This window comes from Heterodontus francisci, chromosome 1 (assembly GCF_036365525.1).
Source record: "Heterodontus francisci isolate sHetFra1 chromosome 1, sHetFra1.hap1, whole genome shotgun sequence".
Classification (NCBI taxonomy): Eukaryota; Metazoa; Chordata; class Chondrichthyes; order Heterodontiformes; family Heterodontidae; genus Heterodontus; species Heterodontus francisci.
Window position 1 is genome coordinate 128,219,490 of NC_090371.1, and position 22,695 is coordinate 128,242,184.

The 22,695-nt window shown below is 43.0% G+C and overlaps 1 protein-coding gene across 6 annotated transcripts in view; it reads left to right on the forward strand.

Moving 5' to 3' along the window:
- corin (corin, serine peptidase) overlaps nt 1-22,695 on the forward strand; it is a 261,008-nt gene that overhangs the window by 151,437 nt on the left and 86,876 nt on the right. For all 6 annotated transcript variants that reach the window (XM_068035959.1, XM_068036006.1, XM_068035969.1 and 3 more), the window contains exon 6: nt 16,726-16,839. In XM_068035959.1, coding sequence (XP_067892060.1) covers nt 16,726-16,839 — 114 coding nt within the window. The remainder of the gene's footprint in view (nt 1-16,725; nt 16,840-22,695) is intronic.

The following is a 22,695-nucleotide window of genomic DNA, read 5'->3' on the forward strand; positions in this document are numbered from 1 at the left end:
CCCGAATTATTGTTCCTAGATGTTTCCCCGCCACTGAAGTTAAACTGACTGGCCTGTAGTTGCTGGGCTCATCTTTATATGCTTTTTTGAACAAGAGTGTAACATGTGGGCATGTCTTACGAAGAAAGATTGAGGGAGCTAGGGCTTTTCTCATTGGAGCGAAGAAGGATGAGAGGTGACTTGATAGAGGGGTGCAAGATGATGAGAGGCATAGATAGAGTGGATAGCCAGAGACTTTTTCCCAGGGTGGAAAGGGTTATCACCAGGGGGCATAATTTTAAGGTGATTGGAGGAAGGTTTCGGGGAGATGTCAGAGGTAGGTTCTTTACACAGAGAGTGGTGGGTGCGTGGAATGCGCTGCCAGCGGTGGTAGTAGAAGCAGATACATTAGGGACATTTAAGCGACTCTTGGATAGGTACATGGATGATAGTAGAATGAAGGGTAGGTAGTTAGTTTGATCTTAGAGTAGGTTAAAGGTTCGGCACAACATCGTGGGCCGAAGGGCCTGTACTGTGCTGTACTGTTCTATGTTCTATGTCCAATTCTCCAGTCCTCCGGCACCACCCCTGAGTCTAAGGAAGACTGGAAAATTATGGCCAGTGCCTCCACAATTTCCACTCCCACTTCTCTCAGTCTCCTTGGATGCATCTCATCTGGTCCTGGTGTTTTATCAACTTTAAGTATAGACAGCCTATCTGATACCTCCTCCTTATCAATTTTAAATCCTTCTAGTGTATTTATTACTTCATCTTTCACTGTGGCCTGGGTAGCATCTTCTTGCTTGGTAAAAACAGATGCAAAGTATTCATTTAATACCTCAGCTATTCCCCCTGCCTCCATGCATAAATTCACCTTTTGGTTCCTAATCAGCCTCACTCCACCTTTTACCACCCTTTTACTATTTATATGCCTGTAGATGTGATTCCCTTTTATGTTAGTTGCCAGTCTCTTTTCATACTCTCTCTTTGATTCTCTTATTTATTTTTTCACTTCCCCTCTGAACCTTCTGTATTCAGCCTTGTTCTCCATTGTATTATCTACCTGACATCTGTCATGGCGCATTTTTTCTTCTTCATCTTCATCTCTATCTCTTTTGTCATCCAGGGAGCTCTGGATTTGTTTGCTCTACCTTTCCCCTTCAAGGGAATATTCCTTGACTGTGCCCAAACTATCTCTCCTTTGAAGGTAGCCCATTGTTCAGCTGCTGTTTTCCTGCCAACCTTTGATACCAATTTATTCAGCCCAGATCCATTCTACCCCATTAAAGTTGGCTTTCCCCCAGTTAATTATTCTTACTCTAGATTGTTCCTTGTCCTTTTCCATAACCAACCTAGACCTTATGATACAATGATCACTGCCCTTTAAATGTTCCCCTACTGATATTTGATCCACTTGGCTCACCTCATTTCCAAGAACCAGGTTCAGCAATGCCCCCCTCTCATTGGACTGGCAATATACTGCTGTAGAAAAATTTCCTGAAGACACTGGAGGAACTCTTGCCCCTCTCTGCCATTTACACTACTCCTATCCCAGTCTATATTTGGATAATTTAAATCCCCCATTATACATAACTACTGTATAATTCTTGCATCTCTCTGTAATTTCCTTGCAAATTTGTTCCTCTTCATCTTTTCCACTAGTGGTGGCCTATAGACTACACAGATCAATGCCATTGCACCTTTTTTGTTCCTTAGCTTTAGTCAAATAGATTCCGTTCTTGACCCCTCTGGGATATATTCTCTGTACTGCTCTCCTTAACCAATACCACCACTCTTCTCCCTTTTCTTCCTTTTCTATCTTTCCTGAACACCTTGTATCCAGAAATATTTAACACCCAATCCTGCCCTTCTTTGAGCCAGGTCTCTGTTATAGCCACAACATCATATTTCCACATGTCAGTCTGTGCCTGTACATCACCAATCCTATTAACCACACTCTGTGCATTCACATACATGCACATTGACACTGATTCAGTCTTTATTACTTTCTCCCTTACTCTGACCCCACCTAATAACTTATTATCTTCTGTTATGGTCAGGTGAGGAGGGGTCAAAAGGCTTCCCTCTTTTCCCTCTCCTTGTTTGACCACAACAGGTTTAATTCTTTTTTAAAGTGGATACAATTCAGTGAGTGTTTGATTATTTACGTGCTATGATCATAAAAAGAACCAATTGGACAGGTTTTCTTGAGTTTAACAAATAAAGAGGTTAGATTTATTGTACTTAAATCAATCTAAGTAAAATAATAAACTACGCTCCAACTTTCACACGTACACACACTCGAGATTTACACACACACAAATAGGTTACAGAGTGGGGAAGGGTAGATTGGTCAAGTTAGAGGCCATACATTCTGTGGAGTTTGGTGATTTGGCTGGCTTCTAGCTGAATTCAGTGGTCCTGAGGTTTCCAGTTTGAAGAGATAGATGACTGATTTGGTGGGTCTCTTGAAGACAGTGATGCAGATGATCTCCTTCAAGGGTCTCTGGTTGCAGCTGGAGTATGCAGAGGTGGTGAGTCAGCAGGCAGGATTCAAAACTTGCAAGTCTCCAAAACTTGGAGAGAGAGAGAGAGAGAGAAGGGAAGGACCCCCACTTGGGTCTGAACTTGTCAGAGTCCAATTGCTTGTTTGCCTGCTGCAGAGAAACACCAGCTTAAAACACACACATGTGGGGGACTTGTCACATGACAGTCACCCAGTGATCCAAGCATGGTAGCTAGCAGTGTATTTCTTCTTGCAACTAAACAGCCCATATCTAAGGATTCCTTTCTGACAACCAGGGTCCCATTGTTCAAGTATTGGTATTGATGCCTTGCTAATAGGAACAGGCAGTTCTCTTAAACTTCCCAGGTTTTGGTTCCTGCTGGGATGGGCAGACAATTCGTCTACACCTCGAAGGTCCTGGAATGTAGGATACAGTGTTGCAAATTAAGTGGCCATCTTAAGCTGCTAACAAAGTCACCTTTTATCTGTTCCTTTTTAATTTCTTAATAAAATAAATAAATTCAGGTCTCCAGCTGGTGGATTAAAAAAAAATTATCATTCAACATAGCATGTTGGCGTGACACTTTCTCTCGTGCTATCTATCCCTCCCAGTATTCTGTGCACTTTGGTATTCCTCTCTGATATTTCCTACTGCTTCATCACCCCTTCCAAGTTAGTTGAAAACCTCCCCAATAGCACTACCAAATCGCCCCGCAAGGTAATTTGTCCCAGCTCTGTTCAGGTGCAACCCGTCCGGCCTGTACAGGTCCCACCTTCTCCAGAACTGGTCCCAGTGTCCCAGGAATCTAAAGCCCTACCCCCTGCACCATCTTTCCAGCCACACATTCATCTGCGCTATCCTTCAATTTCTATACTCACTTGCACGTGTAATTGGGAGTAATCTGGAGGTTACCTCTTTTGAGGTTTTGATTGCTAATTCCTTACCTAGCTCACTAAATTCTTTCTGCAGGACCACATCCCTCTTCCTGCCTATGTTGTTGGTAGCTATATGGACCACGACTGCTTGCTGTTCACCCTCCTCCCTCGGTGCTCTGCAGCCATTCAGTGACATCCTTGACCCTAGCACCAGGGAAGCAACACACCATCCTGGATTCACGTCTGTGGCCACAGAAATGCCTGTCTGTTCCCCTGACTATCACTATCACTCTTCTAGTATTCTTTGTGCCCACCTGTGCAGCTGAGCTAGCCATGGTGCCATGGCCTTTGCTCTGGCTGCACTCCATAGATGAACCATCACTTTCCTCAATATTCAGAATGAGTTGGAGAGTGGGCGCACTCAGGAGTCTCCTGCGCTACCTGCCATTTTCTTCTTGACTGTTTGGCAGTCACCCATTTCCACTCTGCCTGCATACTCTTAAGCTGCAGGGTGACCACATCTATAAACGTGTTATCCTTGATGCTCTCAACCTCACGGATGCTTGGCAGTGATGCCAGGTGTTGCTCAAGTTCTGAAACCCGGAGCTCAAGCTGCTGCACATATGGTTATCCAGGAGTTCCCACATAGCATGGGATATGCACTCCAGAGGTCAGAGAAGCCCTGCCATTTCTCTATTAGATAATAAATCTTGGTACTACAAATAAACCCGGCTACTAATAAGCCCTGCTACTAATAAGCCCTGCTACTACTAATAGTAATAAACCTTACCAATAGTAATAATAACGTTACTACTGCTAAGAGTAAACTTAATCAATACTAATAACCTTACCACTATTAATACACCCTACCAATACTAAAAACATTATCAATGGTACCAATTTTAAAACAGATTTTTTAAAAATAAACTATTTTCAGGTACACTAACTATATAACTTCAAAAACAAATAAATCTTTGAGAATATGCACACTTGGCAAAAATAACAACTGACCCTTTTACTTTAAACGATATCTATTAATCCAGTCGAACAACTGGTTTATGATGTCTTCATGATCTTCTCAGGTTCTAAAACTGGTATTTCAGACACCAAGGTTTGAACTGGTTCACACTCTGGCAAAAGCTCGCTATCATGTAGATCATGCTCAAGTTTTGGGTCATCCCTCGCTGGGATCATGTGATCTACCTGGACTTGGAGTGACCATGATCACGACTGCAAAGGAGTTTGAAGTGGCTTATTTCTACAGTTTTGGCAGATAGTACATTTACTAACCAATGATTCTAGATTACTGTCTAGATCAATAAACAGAACTTCTGGCTATGGATTTCATGCTAACTATACCCATGTTTTCAGTATAAAGTTCTGCCAGAATCTTGTCTCTTAAAGAACCAACCTGTGACCCCACTTAATGCATGCTTGTTCACATGACAACTCATTATGTCAATTCTGGAACGGTTTCAGATCATCATCTGTACACTGGTCAAACTCTGTCCATCCATTCAAAGTGTGTTCATAGACCCTTTTTAAAACTAGGTCTTTCTGAGTTTCAGCTGCAGTTTCAGTTGCAGTGATTGGAAAGTCCTTATCCAGAGGTCCTATTGTGAAGATTGCACCTTCACAGTGTACTTTTGATTCTTCATGCGACAAAGGTGAAAGTGTGTCAGCCACAGCATTCTCCTTTGAATGATGATATTCAGTGTTGTAGTTTTAGCGTGAGAGAAGGACAGCCCACCACTGCATCCTCGATGCTGCCATTGTCGATATTGCAGACTTTGCACCCAGAATAACTACTCGGTGCTTATGATCTGTTACTAGCGTAAAGTTTCTACCCAACAAAAACTGGTGAAACTTTTTGATTCCGAAGATAATTCCAAGCGCTTCCTTTTCCATCTCTGCATAGTTTCATTCACTCCTGGTCAGTTTACATGATGCAAATGCCATGGGCTTCTCTTGACCATCATCTATGACATGACTGATCGCTGCTCCAACTCCATTGCTTGAAGCATCACATGCTAGCTTCACGTTACTATTTGTGTCAGAATGAATGTGTAGTACATCAGTGGTCAAGATTCTCTTATATGCATCATAAGCATTTTGTGCTTTAAATCATTCCCATTACACATTTTTCTTCAACAACTCATGTAGTGGAGCTCACACCAGTGTAAGCTCAGGCAGAAATCGCGAGTGTATTGGGCCATGCCCGAAAAAAAAAATCTCAGCTCAGACACATCTTTTGGTTTTTGGGCATTAACTAGCGCCTCTATCTTTTCTTTCACTGGCTGTAGTCCTTTTTCACTGATTTTCAGGCCAAGCTATACTACCTCAGATTGCGTGAAAGCACATTTGCTCTTTTTCAACTTCACATTGTACGAACATACATATGAACATATGAAATAGGAGCAGAAGTAGGCCATTTGGCCCCTCGAGCTTGCTCCGCCATTTGATAAGATTATGGTTGATCTGATTGTGGCCTCAACTCTACTTTCCTGTCTACTCCCTATACCCTTTGACTCCCTTGTTAATCAAGAGTCTATCTAACTCAGCCTTAAAAATATTCAATGACTCTGCCTCCGCTACTCTCTGGGGAAGAGAATTCTACAGACTAACAATCCTCTGAGAGAAAAAAATTCTCCTCATCTCTGCCTTAAATGGGAGAACCCTTATTTTTAAACTGTGTCCCTCAGTTTTCCTCTGTCTCATGAGGGGAAACATCCTCTCAGCATCCACCCTGTCAGGTCCAGGTTTAGATAGAGGATCTGGATCGGCGCAGGCTTGGAGGGCCGAAGGGCCTGTTCCTGTGCTGTAATTTTCTTTGTTCTTTGTTGTTCTTTGTCCCCTCAAGACCTTATGTGTTTCAATAAGATCACCTCTCATTCTTTTAAACTCCATTAGATATAGGCCCAACCTGTCCACCTTTCCTCAAAAGATAACCCCTTCATCCAAGGAATCAGTTCTCTGAACTGCTTATGCAATTATATCCTTTCTTAAGTAAGGAATCCAAAACTGTACACAGTACTCCAAATGTGGTCTCACCAATACTTCGTACTGCGAGCAAATCTTCCTTACTTTTATATTCCATTCCTCTTGCAATGAATGACAACATTTAATTTGCCTTCCTAATCACTTGCTGTACCTGCATACTCACTTTTGGTGAATCATGTACCAGGACACCCAGATTGTAAGAGCTTTTATAAGTATATAAAAAGGAGAGAAGCTTAGAAGCAGAGACAGAAGAAATTATCATGGGGAATAAGGAAATGGCAGAGACACTGAACTAATATTTTGTGTCATAAAAACAAGAAATGCTGGAACCACTCAGCAGGTCTGGCAGCATCTGTGGAAAGAGAAGCAGAGTTAACGTTTCGGGTCAGTGACCCTTCTTCGGAACTGACAAATATTAAAAATGTCACAGATTATAAGCAAGTGAGGTGGGGGTGGGGCAAGAGATAACAAAGGAGAAGGTGTAGATTGGACAAGGCCACATAGCTGACGAAAAGGTCATGGAGCAAAGGCAAACCATGTGTTAATGGTGTGTTGAAAGACAAAGCATTAGTACAGATAGGGTGTTAACGGACTGAATATTGAACAGCAGCAAGTGTAAACATGAAAAAAAAACAGTGGGTGAACAAACTAAGATGAAATAAAATAAATGCAAAAAAAGGTTGTAAAAAATGTAAAAAATGTAAAAAAGAAAAAAAGAAAAAAGAAAAAAACAACTAAAAATGAAAGTAAAATGGGGGGCTGTCATGCTCTGAAATTGTTGAACTCAATGTTCAGTCCGGCAGGCAGTAGTGTGCAAATATTTTGTGTCTGTCTTCACAGTAGAAGTCATAAGTTTTATACCAGAAATAGATGGTAACCGAGGAAATTAAGAAATTAATATCAGCAGAGAAAAAGTATTGAAGAAACCTAAGGGACTAAAATCTGACAAATCCCAGGACTTGATGGCCTACATCCTAGGGTTCTAAAAGAGATAGCTGCAGAGATAGTGGATGCGCTAGCTATGATTTTCCAAAATTCCTTAGATTGGGGAATGGTCCCATCAGATTAGATGTTGGCAAATGTTATATTGCTTTTCAGGAAAGGAGGGAGAGACAAAACAGTGAACTACAGGCCAATTAACCTAACATGAGTTGTTGGGAAAATGCTGGAAACTATTATGAAGGAAGTCTGAACAATGCACTTAGAAAAGCATAGTATGATTAGAACAAGTCAACATGGTTTTACTAAAGGGAAATCCTATTTGACAAATTTATTAGTTTTTTGAGGATGTAACTAGATAAAGGGGAACCAGTAAATGTGGTATACCTGGATTTTCAAAAGCCATTCAATAAGGTGCCACACACAAAAGGTTAATAGGCAACTTAAGGGCTCATGGAGTTGGGGGGTAATATATTAGCATGGATAGAGGATTGGTCAACAGACAGGAAGCAAAGAGTGGGGATAAGCAAATGATTTTCAAGTTGTCAGGCAGTAAATAGTGGAATGCCGCAAGGATCAGTGCTGGGCCTCAGCTATTTAAAATATCAATGAATTAGGTAAAGAGACAGAGAGTAATGTATCTAAGTTTTCTGGTGTACAAAGGTAGGTGGAAAGGTAAGCTGTGGGGAAGGCACAGAGGCTGCAAAGAGATATAGACAGGTTAAGTGAGTGGGCAACAAGGTGGCAGATGGAGTATAATGTAGGGAAGTGTGAAGTTATTCACTTTGGTCGTAACACTAGAAAAGCAGAATTTTTTTAAAAGGTGTGAAACTTTTAAGTGTTGCTGTTCAAAGAGACTTGGGTGTGCTTGTACAAGGAATGCAAAAAGTTTGCATGCAGGTACAGCATGCAATTAGGAAGGCAAATAGCATGTTGGCCTTTATTGTGAGGGGATTGGAGTACAGGAATAAAGATGTCTTGCGACAATTGTACAGCGTTTTGATGAGACCACATCTAGAGTACTGTGTGCAGTTTTGGTCACATTTAAGAAAGAATTTACTTGCATTGGAGGTGATACAGTGAAGGTTCACTAAATTGATCCCTGGGATGAGGGGTTGTCCTACGATGGGAGGCTGAGTAAATTGGGCCTGTATTCTCCGGAGTTTAGAAGAATGAGAGACAATCTCATTAAAACGTAAAAGATTCTGAAGGGGCTGGATAAGGTAGACACTGAGAGATTGTTTCTGCTGGTCTGGGAAGCTAAAACACGGAGGCACAGTCTCAGGATAAGGGGCCGATCATTTAGGACTGAGATGAGGAGAAATTACTTAAAAGGGTTGTGAATCTTTGGAATTCTCTACCTCAGAGGGTTGTGGATGCTCCACCGTTGAATACATTTAAGGCTGGGAAAGACAGATTTCTGGTGTCTCAGGGAATCAAGGGATTTGTTGAGCGGGCGGGTAAGTGGAGTCAAAGCCTAAGTTCAGCCAAGATTATACTGAATGGCGGAGCAGACTCAATGGGCTTTATGGTCTACTCCTGCTCCTATTTCTTGTGTTCCTGTGTATACCACTAAGGCATTCGACACCATCAGCAGAGCAGGGCTCTACAAGAAATTGGCTGTACACCAAAGCCCCTCAGTCTCATCCACTGCCTCCGTGACAACAAGCACTGCACTGTACAGTTTGATGGTTCCACTTCCGACATTTTCAGAGTGAAGAATGGAGTGAAACAGGGTTGTGTCCTAGCCCCCACTCTGTTTGGCATCATCATCTGCATGCTCCTGACCTTCGCCTTCCCTGCAGATATTGGAAGAATCTACTTGCACACTAAGTCAGATGGCACGTTCTACAACCTATCAAGGCTGAAAGTGGAAGACAAAAACACATTACGTCCTGATCAGAGAACTCCTCTACGCTGATGATGCTGTGCTAGTCGCTCACATGGAAACTCAGCTACAAAGACTCATGGATTGTCTCTCCCATGCCTGTAGCTTGTTCTCCTTGATTATAAGAATCAAGAAAACTGTTGTCATGGGACAAGGTGTTGCATCTCCGCCCCGATCACACTGAATAACACCCCGTTGGAAGTGATTAGCAAATTCTGCTACTGAGGATCCACAGTGACAGACAATCTGTCCCTTGATGAAGAGCTTGATACACACATAGGGAAAGCAGCTACCACTTTTGGTTGACTCGTGAAATGCGCATGGGATAACACCATGCTGACCCTTAGGACCAAGCTGATGGTGTATAAGGCCTGTGTTCTCAGCACCTTGCTGAATGGCTGTGAAGCATGGGTGACTTACAGCTACCAGGAAAAGAAGATCAATGTTTTCCACCTTCGCTGTCTGCAGCACATTATGGGAATATCCTGGCAGGACAAAATCACAAATGCGGCAGTTCCTTCAAAGGCAGAGCACCCATGCGTGTTGAAACTAATCTAACAGAGGCAGCTTCAGTGGATCGGACACATCCGCAGGATGGAAGATGGTTGCAAACCCAAGGACCTACTGTAGGGTGACGTAGCTGGGGTCAGATGACCAGTGAGGCGCCCAAAGCCCCACTTCAAGGGGGTGGCACAGTGGCGCAGCGGTTAGCACCGCAGCCTCACAGCTCTAGCGACCCAGTTTCGGTTCTGGGTACTGCCTGTGCATAGTTTGCAAGTTCTCCCTGTGACTGCGTGGGTTTCCGCTGGGTGCTCTGGTTTCCTCCCACAGCCAAAGACTTGCAGGTTGATAGGTTAATTGGCCATTGTAAATTGCCTCTAGTGTAGGTAAGTGGTAGAAGAATGGTGGGGATGTGGTAGGGAATATGGGATTAATGTCTTCTTCTTCTTTGGCCTCGTTGTCTCGAGAGACAATGGGTAAGCGCCTGGAGGTGGTCAGTGGTTTGTGCAGCAGCGCCTGGAGTGGCTATAAAGGCCAATTCTAGAGTGACAGACTCTTCCACAGGTGCTGCAGATAAAATTGGTTGTCGGGGCTGTTACACAGATGGCTCTCTCCTTGCGCTTCTGTCTTTTTTCCTGCCAATTGCTAAGTCTCTGCGACTCGCCACGCTTTAGCCCCGCCTTTATGGTTGCCCGCCAGCTCTGGCGATTGCTGGCAACTGACTCCCACGACTTGTGATCAATGTCACAGGGCTTCATGTCGTATTTGCAGACGTCTTTAAAGCGGAGACATGGACGGCTGGTGGGTCTGATACCAGTGACGAGCTCGCTGTACAATGTGTCTTTGGGGATTCTGCCATGTTTCATGCAGCTCACATGGCCAAGCCATCTCAGGCGCCGCTGGCTTAGTAGGGTGTATATGCTGGGGATGTTGGCCGCCTCGAGGACTTCTGTGTTGGAGATACGGTCCTGCCACCTGATGCCAAGGATTTTCCGGAGGCAGCGAAGATGGAATGAATTGAAACGTCGCTTTTGGCTGACGTACGTTGTCCAGGCCTCGCTGCCGTAGAGCAAGGTACTGAGGACACAGGCTTGATACACTTGGACTTTTGTGTTCTGTGTCAGTGCGCCATTTTCCCACACTCACTTGGCCAGTCTGGACATAGCAAAGGAAGCCTTTCCCATGCGCTTGTTGAATTCTTTATCGAGAGACAGGTTACTGGTGATAGTTTAGCCTAGGTAGGTGAACTCTTGAACCACTTCCAGAGTGTGGTCGCCAATATTGATAGATGGGGCATTTCTGGCGTCCTGTCCCATGATGTTCGTTTTCTTGAGGCTGATGGTTAGGCCAAATTCATTGCAGGCAGTCGCAAACCTGTAGATGAGTCTCTGCAGATCCTCTTCAGTGTGAGATGTTAATGCAGCATCGTCAGCAAAGAGGAGTTCCCTGATGAGGACTTTCCGTACTTTGGTCTTCGCTCTTAGACGGGCAAGGTTGAACAACCTGCCACCTGATCTTGTGTGGAGGAAAATGTCTCTGCCAGTCATGGATGAGCTGGACGTACAGCCAACAAAATCAGAACTCAGTGATGCCACTGATTCTCCAGCCAGCGGACAAGCCCCTGGGAAGGACGGCATTACCCCTGAAATCATCAAGAGTGCCAAGCCTGCTATACTTTCAGCTCTGCACGAACTGCTTTGCCTGTGCTGGGACGAGGGGGCAGTACCACAGGACATGCGCGATGCCAATATCATCACCCTCTATAAGAACAAGGGTGACCACGGTGACTGCAACAACTACCGTAGAATCTCCCTGCTCAGCATAGTGGGGAAAGTCTTCGCTCGAGTCGCTTTAAACAGGCTCCAGAAGCTGGCTGAGCGTGTCTACCCCGAGGCACAGTGTGGCTTTTGAGCAGAGAGATCCACCATTGACATGCTGTTCTCCCTTTGCCAGCTACAGGAGAAATGCCGTGAACAACAGATGCCCCTCTACGTTGCTTTCATTGATCTCACCAAAGCCTTTGACCTCGTCAGCAGAAGTGGTCTCTTCAGACTACTAGAAAAGATTGGATGCCCACCAAAGCTACTAAGTATCATCACCTCATTCCATGACAATATGAAAGGCACAATTCAGCATAGCGGCACCTCATCAGACCCCTTTCCAATCCTGAGTGGCGTGAAACAGGGCTGTGTTCTCACACCTACACTGTTTGGGATCTTCTTCTCCCTGCTGCTCTCACATGCATTCAAGTTCTCAGAAGAAGGAATTTTCCTCCACACAAGATCAGGGATTAATGTAGGATTAGTATAAATGGGTGGTTGTGGTCGGCACAGACTCGGTGGGCTGAAGGGCCTGTTTCAGTGCTGTATGACTCTATGTAAGGATGCTTGCAAGTGTGACATGAAGGCCCTAAATGTCAACCAGCTGGTGAAAGAGGGAAATGGCGACACATCCTGTGGACTCGCGTGTGCTACCACAATGACCAGTTGCTACAACAGGTGACGATGTCAAATACGACAACTTTCAGCTTCACGTGCAGCACATGTGGCAGAACCTGCCTCTCAAGGATTGGCCTTCACAATTATCAGCCAAGGTGCACCAAAAGAAGACACCCCACCTAAATGAATTGTTTGCTGCATGTCCATCAATCTTTCTTTGGCCATCATCGACCAATATTGTGGCTGACAGACATGGTGATAAAAGAGAAAGCTATGTTGGCTTTTACTGAGACTAACAAACTAGAAATGTTGGAAGTACAGTTAGCTGTCTAGCTTAAGTCAAGTCAGATGATCTGCTGATGTGGGGAAACCTGGTGTGTTCCTTATTTTGTTTAACTATGCAAGGATAGGGTGTACCAATTGAGTTAAATGAGTTTAATCACAGTTGCTGTTCTGCATGTTCCCCACATTGTGAAACAGTCTATCAATTTAAATCAAGCCTTTTCTCACCAAATGATTGCTCTGTTCAGGTTCAGAGAGATTGCAGACAAACTAATGGGACTAAAAGCAGACAAGTCGCCAGGACCTGATGGCCTACATCCAAGGGTTTTAAAGGAAGTGGCTGCAGAGATAGTGGAGGCATTAGTAGAAATATTCCAGAACTCACTGGATTCCGGGAGGGTCCCAGCGGATTGGAAAACCGCTAATGTGACGCCCCTGTTCAAGAAGGGAGGGAGACAAAAAGCAGGAAACTATAGGCCAGTCAGCCTAACATCAGTCTTTGGGAAAATGCTAGAGTCCATTATTAAGGAAGAAATAGCAGGACATTTAGAAAAGCATAACGCAATCAAACAGAGTCAACATAGCTTTGTGAAAGGGAAATCATGTTTGACAAATTTGCTACAGTTCTTTGAGGATATAACAAGCAGAGTTGATAAAGGGGAACTGGTAGATGTAGTGTATTTAGATTTCCAGAAGGCATTCGATAAGGTGCCACATAAAAGGTTATTGCACAAGATAGGAGCTCACAGTATTGGGGGTAATGTATTAGCATGGATTGAGAATTGGTTAACTCAAAGAAGAGAGAGAGTCGGGATTAATGGGTCTTTTTCATGTTGGAAAGCTGTAACTGGTGGAGTGCCACAAGGATCAGTCCTAGGACCTCAATTATTTACTATCTAAAAGACTTGGAGGAGGGGGGCAGAGAGTAATATATCCAGATTTGCTGACGATGTTGTGATGAGGTCGTAAGGAATCTGCAAGGGGTTATAGATAGGTTGAGTGAGTGGGCAAAAACTTGGCAGATGGAGTTTAATGAAGGAAAGTGGTGAGGTCATGCACTTTGGTAGGAAGAATCAAAAGGCAGACTATTATTTAAATGGAGAGAGACTCCAAAAAAGTGCAGCACAGAGGGATCTGTGTGTTCTTGTGCATGAAACACAAAAGGTTAGCATGCAGGTGCAGCAAGTAATTAAGAAGGCAAATGGCCTTTATTGCTAGGGGGTTGGAGTTTAAAAATAGGGAAATCTTGTTACAACTGTACAGGCTGTTGGTGAGGTCACACTTGGAGTACTGTGTACAGTTTTGGTCCCCGTATTGTAGAAAGGATATGCTGGCATTGGAGGCAGTTCAAAAGATATTCACTAGGCTGATTCCTGGGATGAAGGTGTTGACTTATCACGAACGGCTGAACAGGTCAGGTCTTTATTCATTAGTTTAGAAGAATGAGGGGTGATTTTATTGAAACATATAAGATTCTGAGGGGGCTTGACAGGGTAGACGTTGCCACTAGTGAGGGAATCTTGAACTAGGGGACATGGTTACAGAATAAGGGGACACTCACTTAAAATTGAGATGCGAAGGAATTTCTTCTCTCAGAGGGTAGTGAATATCTGGAATCCTGTACCCCAGAGAGTTGTGGAGGCTAGATCACTGAAAGTATTTAAAGAGGAGGTAGATTGATTTTTGAAATATCGGGGAGTTGAGGGTTATGAGGAGCTGGCACGAAAGAGGAGTTGAGGTCTAGGGCAGATCAGCCATGATCTGATTGAATGGCAGGGCAGGCTTAAGGGGCCGAATGGTCTACTCCTGCTCCTATTTCTTATGTTCTTATGTACACCTGCAAAAGACATGAATACTTGGGCCAAGTCACAAGGGGGTGCTATTGTTCCATGCCTAGGTTATATTATCATACAAATAGATACAGGGCACTGGGAAGTAATCTGCTCAAACCAATTATAGGAGTGACTGATCATATTAAATACATGAAGATATCTGTGGCAGATCCATTTTATAACCTTTGTTAGCAGCTATCCTGGATAATGGTGATAGAAGTTATTTAAAATGTTTAAAAGTCAAAGCGAACAAAGTAGAAAGAGTAATATCTAAAATTTTCAACCAGGTGAAAGATAGCAGAAATTGAAATTACACAACTTGCCTTGGACGAGAAAGCAAGAGAAAATTTCAGTTAAAAGGTTGAGTTTTGGTTAAGAAGGAGAGAACCTCAGGCAGAGAAATCACAAAAGCAATGTGTATAGCAGGAAGAGAGGGAATGATGTGAATATATTTCCAATAAGAAAGATAAACAATGCTAATTGTAGTATAAGAATGTAAAGGGTTAATACCGAAGATAGTGAGAGAGACCCCTCCCACTGTACAAGCGATGATGTAACAGCCACATAAGATAGGCTTGAGAAGAAGAAGGTATAGCAGCACGAAGGATGCTAGCTTAGGTAGCTTGCGGAGAGTGTATATAGTAACTGTAAATAATAAAGAGTTGTTAGTTAACCTTTATGGGAGTCTAAGACATTCTCTAGAATTCCCTACAATGCTACTAATACAAATACAACTAAACCCAACATCAATATCAGGGCAAGACCAAAGAGAAAAAGAATTGCTGTACTCTTGAACTGGCAGAGAAACATGCATCAGCAGTGAGATACATTAGGTTAGTGAGATTGAGGAAATCGGAGCCCACCATTTTACTAAATCAAACATCATTGAATTGTTAGCTGTTGATGGCTATAGCTGTTATCAAATATTGAACTTCAGAAAGCAGAGATGATAGTATATTTTAAAATAGCTGCAGATAAGGACTGAGTTCATTCTTGTGCACTCTTTATATTTTTTGTATCTGTGAATAGATAAAAATGGAGGGCATTTTAAGTCCACTGTCCTGAATTTTGAAGAAATGCTATCCTACCAACTAACAGCAGTTGTTATCTATTTTGTTTGATGTAGGGAAATTCCATTGTATATTTACACAGATGTTTAACCTAAATTAAGGAGCAAAAGCCCAGGAATCATTTAAGTAAAAGTTAGATGCTGTGATGGGGCCACTGTTGTGTCTTGCAAGGATGGGCCAGAGGGCCTCCCTCATTTACACCTATATTGTGACCATGGATCAAAATACTTACCGATTGGATTTTGAGATTGGAAAATGCAGAAATTGTTTGTGAGATTAAAACCACAGAACCCTCCCATTTTCCTTCACTTTCACAGGTTGGTCAAAGCATGCTATAAGATGAAGTGCAAGGGCAAACCTGCATTGTGTACCCCATACCTGTGTGTTAATGCTGTGCCACATTTTTGTGAAATTAATTTTGGAAATTTTCTAAAACAAAGAAGTAGAAACTGTATTTGGGTCTCCTTATTTCACTCATTGTTGTTCTATTCAGTTATTGCTGACCTCTCATTATTACCATTTTATACTACTGCCAATGTCAGCCTCATTAACCCTTAATTGGTACAGTACAATCAATTTCAATACAAGGAATAGGGGACAAAATTGTTGCCAGAGAGAAGTTTTGGGATTCCCTAGTTACAAGGTTCAATGATTCAGTTCCAGGATGAACGTGAAGGTGAAACATTCATTAAAGCATTTGAACATTAGCTATTGTTTTATTGGGTGGGATTCTTGACTTAGAAATACTACTGTTTGAATCATGACTTCTTCAAAGCCAGTTGGTTAAGTGCAGATGGCAGATGGTTGATTTGCATGTGAATCTAAATCTGAACAATGGGTACTATATGGACGTAAAATCGTGAGCTGTGTGCTTGCGATTCCCAGGATTATCTCCCTGTGACCACCGCTACCTACTGGGAGCACTGGATCCTGAATTTCCCCTGTGAACTTTGAAAACCGATGTATTTTGAGGTAAATTACAAACTGCTATTTTGAGAATCAGATTGATAAACTCGAAAAAAAAATTGAGCAGGTTAGTTTTTCCAACACAAATACAGCAAGCAAACTCCTAGTATACCTCTAACAAATTAGAATTTTACATAAACAATGTTTTCTCTGGGGGAATAAAATCTGCTTTGTTTGCATTTAGGCATAACAGGTAACAGAGTTTAAAAAGAAAATTATATTAAATTCAATAAGCACACTTGATGCCTGTAGGAAGGAAGTTGAACTGTATTCTGTCAATATGTTTCAGTTTCCTTCAAGATGCAGATGTTTAGGCCAAGGTTATCATGGCTCAAAAGGCATTAATAAATATATTTTCTGTGCAGTAGTTGTGAAATTCATCTGATACAATAACTCACATAAAGGATCCTGCAGCTTTTAAAGTATCTTTTTTTTCTTTTCCTCACAGCATCTTGCAAAGAACCGGACAACTTCTTATGTGGCAGTGGGTTCTGTATCAAAAGGAAACTGCTGTGCAATGGTTACAATGACTGTGATGACTGGAGCGATGAGGCAGACTGCAGTATGTCATTGATTTCTCTTTCTATAGTGACTGCAGATACTGATTTCACTCTAATAGGGTCATCAAGAAGTCGTGTTTTTCCGGGTTAGGCAAGATCTGTGCGTGTAAAACCTATTACATCTCCAATGGTGGCTTTTATTATAATAAGCTAAAATATATCATACTGTTGTGCACCTGATTTTGAGCACTTCTTTTTGCTTTGGGATAACACATATATGGTGTCAATATCAGATCATTTGCTAGTTTAGCAGTGCCAATTTTTTGTTGATCATCATTGTCAGGGCAATGACCTTAAACAGATGCCTTTCATGAAAAGCAAGTGTTACATTACCAGATCAGAATGGCAATAGCTGCTTTTATATTGACAATTTTTTAATTAGAACACCAGAACACCAACATCCATGAGCCAGTTCCCAGTGCTAACGCTTCTAAATCCAGCTTCACGTTCTGATGACAAATTTATTAATGAGAATCTGCTACATTCGCCCCCAGATTAAGGAAGTTGGATTTAATGATGTAAATGCTAGGAACTGGTTCATGGGTGCCCAACCCGTGAGCCCCATTATTTACTGGAATGTCTGGGGCAGGGGTGGAATTTTGGTCAGTCCAGGTTTCCCCAAACGCTGTGGAGTTAAAATGGCACAGGATACATGTTTTTTTAAACAGGCTCCCCACTCAGAAACCAGTCTGATTGACGGACTTGGCTTCCTGTTTGGGGAGAGGATGGGAAACACTGTGGAAGAGGCTGCAGCCTGGGCACAGAGTACGTTTCCTGCTGTTTGGGTAGAAATTGTGAGGGTGTTAGGATGAGTACAGCGTAGCTTGGAGGGCCACAGGCTAATGGCGGGGATCAGAAGAAAGATGGGAGCAGAGATGACGAGTTGGCGGGGTGGGTAGGGGATGAGAGGGAAGTAATTGGTGGTGGCAGGTGTCTGATGTGGAGGGATGGGAGGGAATTCGATTACATGGAGTGGGAAACAGGTAATCTTGGGGGAGCTGGTGGCAGGGGAAGTACTCCTGCTCTTCCTGGCCCACAGGCAGTGCTTGCAAAACATTTACATCTTCCATGAAGCAGTCCTCGCCTCTGTTTCGCCAGTTTTTCTTAGGCTTGGAAACCAGGAAGCCAATGCTATAAGAACATAAAAAATAGGTTGAGGAGTAGGCCATTCGGCACCTTGAGCCTGATCCGCCATTCAACTAGATCATGGCTGATCTAACTCGGCGCCATTTACCCGCACTATCCCCATATCCCTTGATATCTTCAATATCTAGAAATCTATCAATCTCTATCTTGAATATACTCAATGACTGAGCCTCCACAGCTCTCTGGGGTACAGAATTCCAAAGGTTCACCACCCTGTGAGTGAAGGAATTCCTCCTCAGCTCAGTCCTAAATGGCCTGCCTCTTATTCTGAGATTGTGTCCCCTGGTTCTAGACACCCCCCAGCCAGGGGAAACATCCTTCCTGCATCTACCCTGTCGAGCCCTGTAAGAATTTTGTATCTTCAATGAGATCACCTCTCATTCTTCTAAACTCTAAAGAATGCAGGCTCAGTCTCCTCAATCTCTCCTCATAGGACAATCCCGCCATCCCAGGAATTAGTCTGGTGGAGGCCTGAGTGATATACCTTTTCTCTGGAGTGTTTCCATCCTTCATTGTTATGACTTGTTCATCATTACTCATGTCGATTGTGGTTTCTTGTGAAACCAATTTCTGAGTACTGTGTGAAGGATTCGAAGTCAGTGATGCTGTTGTCAGTAGTTCCATTACCTCCGCTTCTGGTCTTGTGTTCCAGGCTGGGTCCTGGAAGACAGTGTACGACTGGACCTTGTATTGTCTGGTGAATGGCAAGTATATCCTTCCTTAGGGAAGGAGACCAAAACTGTACACAATACTCCAGGTGTGGTCTCACCAAGGCTCTATACAATTGCAGGAAGACTTCTTTACTCCTGTACTCAAATCCTCTTGCAATAAAGGCCAGCATATCATTTGCCTTCCTAATTGCTTGCTGCACATGCATATTAGCTTTCAGTGACTCATGAACAAGGGCACCCAGGTGCCTTTGGACATCAACACTTGCCAATCTCTCACCATTTGAGAAATACTCCGCATTTCTGTTTTTCCTACCAAAGTGGATAACTTCACATTTTTTCACATTATATTCCATCTGCTATGTTCTTGTTCCCTCACTTAACCTGTCTGAATCTCCTTGAAACCTCTTTTCATCCTGCTCACAACTCACATTCCCACCTAGTTTTGTGCAATCAACAAACTTGGAAATGTTACATTTGGTCCCCATATCCAAATCATTGATCTCGATTGTGAATAGCACTGAACCTTCTGGTACCCCTCTAGTCACAGCCTGCCGACCTGAGAATGATCCTGTTTTCTGTCCGTTAACCAATTCTCAATCCATGCCAGTATATTACCCCCAAATCTAATTTTGTTCTAATTTTGCTTACTAACCTCTTGTGTGGGACCTTATTGAAATCTGGAAGAGACATTAATTCTGAGGCATGCAGCCTTAATAAAATATTTAAATGAGTAACTCACCCTGCCCCACCTCCATTAAAGTCAGAAGTGGCAGGTTCAAGGCGGGTTGGGTTTAGGCTTGAGATTGTTCAGATTTTAACAGCCCAACCCACCTAAACCCACCCCCATTTTTGTTGGTTAAAATTTCCCCCATGGAGTCTGAAATAAAACAGCATCAAAAGAGGAGGGGTGGGACTGTTTAGGGACCCAAAAGGGGATTTACACATTGAGACAGAGGGCATGACTGAGGAAATTAATACTTTGCATTTGTCTTTACCAAGGAAAAAGATGCTGCTGAATGAGGAGGCAATTGAGATATTGGATGGGCTAAAAATTAATAAAGAGGAGGTATTAGAAAAGGTGGAAATTGTGGAATTACTGGCCCTAATCTTCCGATCCTCCTCAGATATGAGGGTGATGCCAGAGGACTGTAGAATTGCAAATGTTACACCCTTGTTCAAAAGAAAGGTGCAAGGGTCAGTCAGTTTAACCTCGGTGATGGGAAAGCTTTTTCGGACTGAAGGAAGATATACAGTAGGGTTCTCCATGGGTCAGTTCTAGGACCACTGCATTTTTGATGTATATTAATGATATATTAATCATCTATATTAATGAACTAGACCTGGGAAAACAGGGCATAATTTGAACATTTGCAGATGACACAGAACCTGGAAATATTGTGAACTGTGCGGAGGATAGTGGTAGGCTTCAAGAGGACACAGCAGGCTGGTGGAATGGACAGACATGTGGCAGATGAAATTTAATGCAGTTAAGTGTGAAATGATATGGTAGGAAGAATGAGGGGAGGCAATATAAACAAAAGAGTACAATTCTAAAGGGGGTGCAGGAAGACAGATATGGGGTATATGTGCACAAATTGTTGAAGGTGGCAGGTCAGTTTGAGAAAGTGATTAGTAAGGCATACAGGATCTTGGGCTTTATAAATTGGGGCATAGAGTACAAAAGCACAGAAGTTATGATAAACCTTTATAAAACTCTGGATCGGCCTCAAATGCAATATTGTGTCCAATTCTGGGCACTGCACTTTAGGGAGAATGTGAAGGCTGTAGAGAGGGTGCAGAAAAGATTTATGAGCATTGTTCCAGGGATGAAATTGGCAAAGTTGGGACTGTTCGCCTTAAAGAGAAGCTTGAGAGGAGATTTGATTGAGGTGTTTAAGATCATGAGGGGTCTAGACAGAGTAAGTAGAGAGAAATTGTTCCCATTGGTGAAAAGGTCAAGAACCAGAGGACATAGATATAAGCTGATTGGCAAAAGAACCAAAGGCAACATGAGGAAAACCTTAATGCAGTGAGTGGTTAGGATCTGAAATGCACTGGCTGAGAGGGTGGTGCAGGTTGATTCAATCGTGACTTTCAAAAGGGAATTTGATGAGTACCTGAAGAGAAAATTTTGCAGGGCTATGGGGATAGCCAACACAGACTCAATGGGCCAAATGACCTCCTTCTGTGCTGTAACCACTCTATGATTTTATGATATGAAAACACCTAATATTCATGGGTAAGGAGCAATCTGGAATTCATGATCATTCTCCTGTCCTGTCTGAAGGCAGTTATTTGGAGACATGTGAACCCTTGTGTGGCCTGTCTACATATAAAGATAAACATTTTTCTTGTCTTTAATGAGTGCAAGTGAAAAGTTGTAAATTATTTTAGCTAGGTTTAAGTTAAATCTAATGTACTGGATTCGACATTTGACAATTCAAAAGGGAACCAATCCAGGATAAAGACAATCTCCAGCATAAAATAGTGGTGTAGCTGTGGTGGCACCTGAGGGAGATGGATAATTACTGTGGATGGAACCTTATTCCAACCACTGTCTGATCCCTGCAGCTTAATCCACTGACATAATGAGCCTGATGGGCCAAATGGATTTTTATCATTCCTCAGATGATGATGTCAGCTGCTTCATTAATGGAGGAGCAAGGGTAATGTATGTCATTGATATGTATGATATATATATTTATTGATATGTATGTCATCGATGAAAACAATGCTGAAATATGTGACCTCCTGGAACAAAAACGAGCAGCCTTCATTGCCTGGCAGAACAATCCCAGATCGCAAGTCAAGAAGGCAGCATTCCAACAGCTCAAGGCTGACACCCAAAGACAAATCCGGAAGATAAAGAACAAGTGGTGGGAAGAGAAAGACCGAGAGATCCAACAATATGCCGGCCATCGTGGCATGCAAAACCTTTTTGAAGCCACCAGGACCGTCGTAGACCAAGATCAAATGGACAAAATGCCCTTCACTCACAGGATGGTGTCTCTCTTCTTAAGGATGATAATGCCATCCATCAACGCTGGAAAGAACATTTCCAACAACTCCTCAACTGTGAATCCACAGTGGCAGCTGATGCTCTTCAGGCTATCCCCCAGTATCCTGTGGTAGAATCCATGGATGAACCACCATCGATGGGGGAGCTGCAACAACCAATCAAATGGATGAAAAACAACATAGCCTGTGGCTGCGATGGTATTCCAGCTGAGGTCTTCAAAGCTGCTGGCCTTTTGCTCACTTCAAGACTCCACGCACTCAACCTATGGATTTGGGAGGAAGAAGAACTCCCCCCACACACAATCCCACCCCTCCCCCCACGACTTCAGGAATGCAACAAATGTAACTATCTTCAAGAAGGGAGATAAATCACACTGTGGAAACTATCGAGGTATTTCCCTCTTGTCCGTAGCAGGGAAAATCCTGACATGCATTCTCCTGAACCACCTACTTCCTGTGGCTGAGAAAATCCTCCCAGAGACAGATTGTGGCTTTAGACCTTCCAGAGGAACCTCCGACATGGTCTTCGTTGCCTGACAAATCCAGGAAAAATGTCGAGAATACCACCAGAACTCTTTATTGCATTCATCAAACTGACCAAAGCATGTGACTCAGTAAATTGCGAGGCTCTGTGGATTGTGCTTCAAAGATTTGAATGTCCAAGAAACTTCATCACAATCCTGCTCCATGATGATATGACTGCAACTGTCCAGAGTGGGAGATCTGAAACAGAGGTCTTCAAAATCCGGACTGGGGTCAAGCAAGGCTGTGTGATGGCCCCCATACTATTTACAATCTACCTGACAGTGGCTGTTCACCTCATGAGAGATCGGCTGCCCTCTGTTGTGAGTATTAGATACCGCCTAGATGGAAAACTCTTTAACCTCAGTCGCCTCCACGCCAAAACTAAACTGACAACCATAGACATACATGATCTGCAGTTTGCGGATGACTGCGGTGTCATTGCCCACTCTGCAGCAGATTTGCAAGCCGCTCTCGATCTCTCCAATTCTGCATACAAGA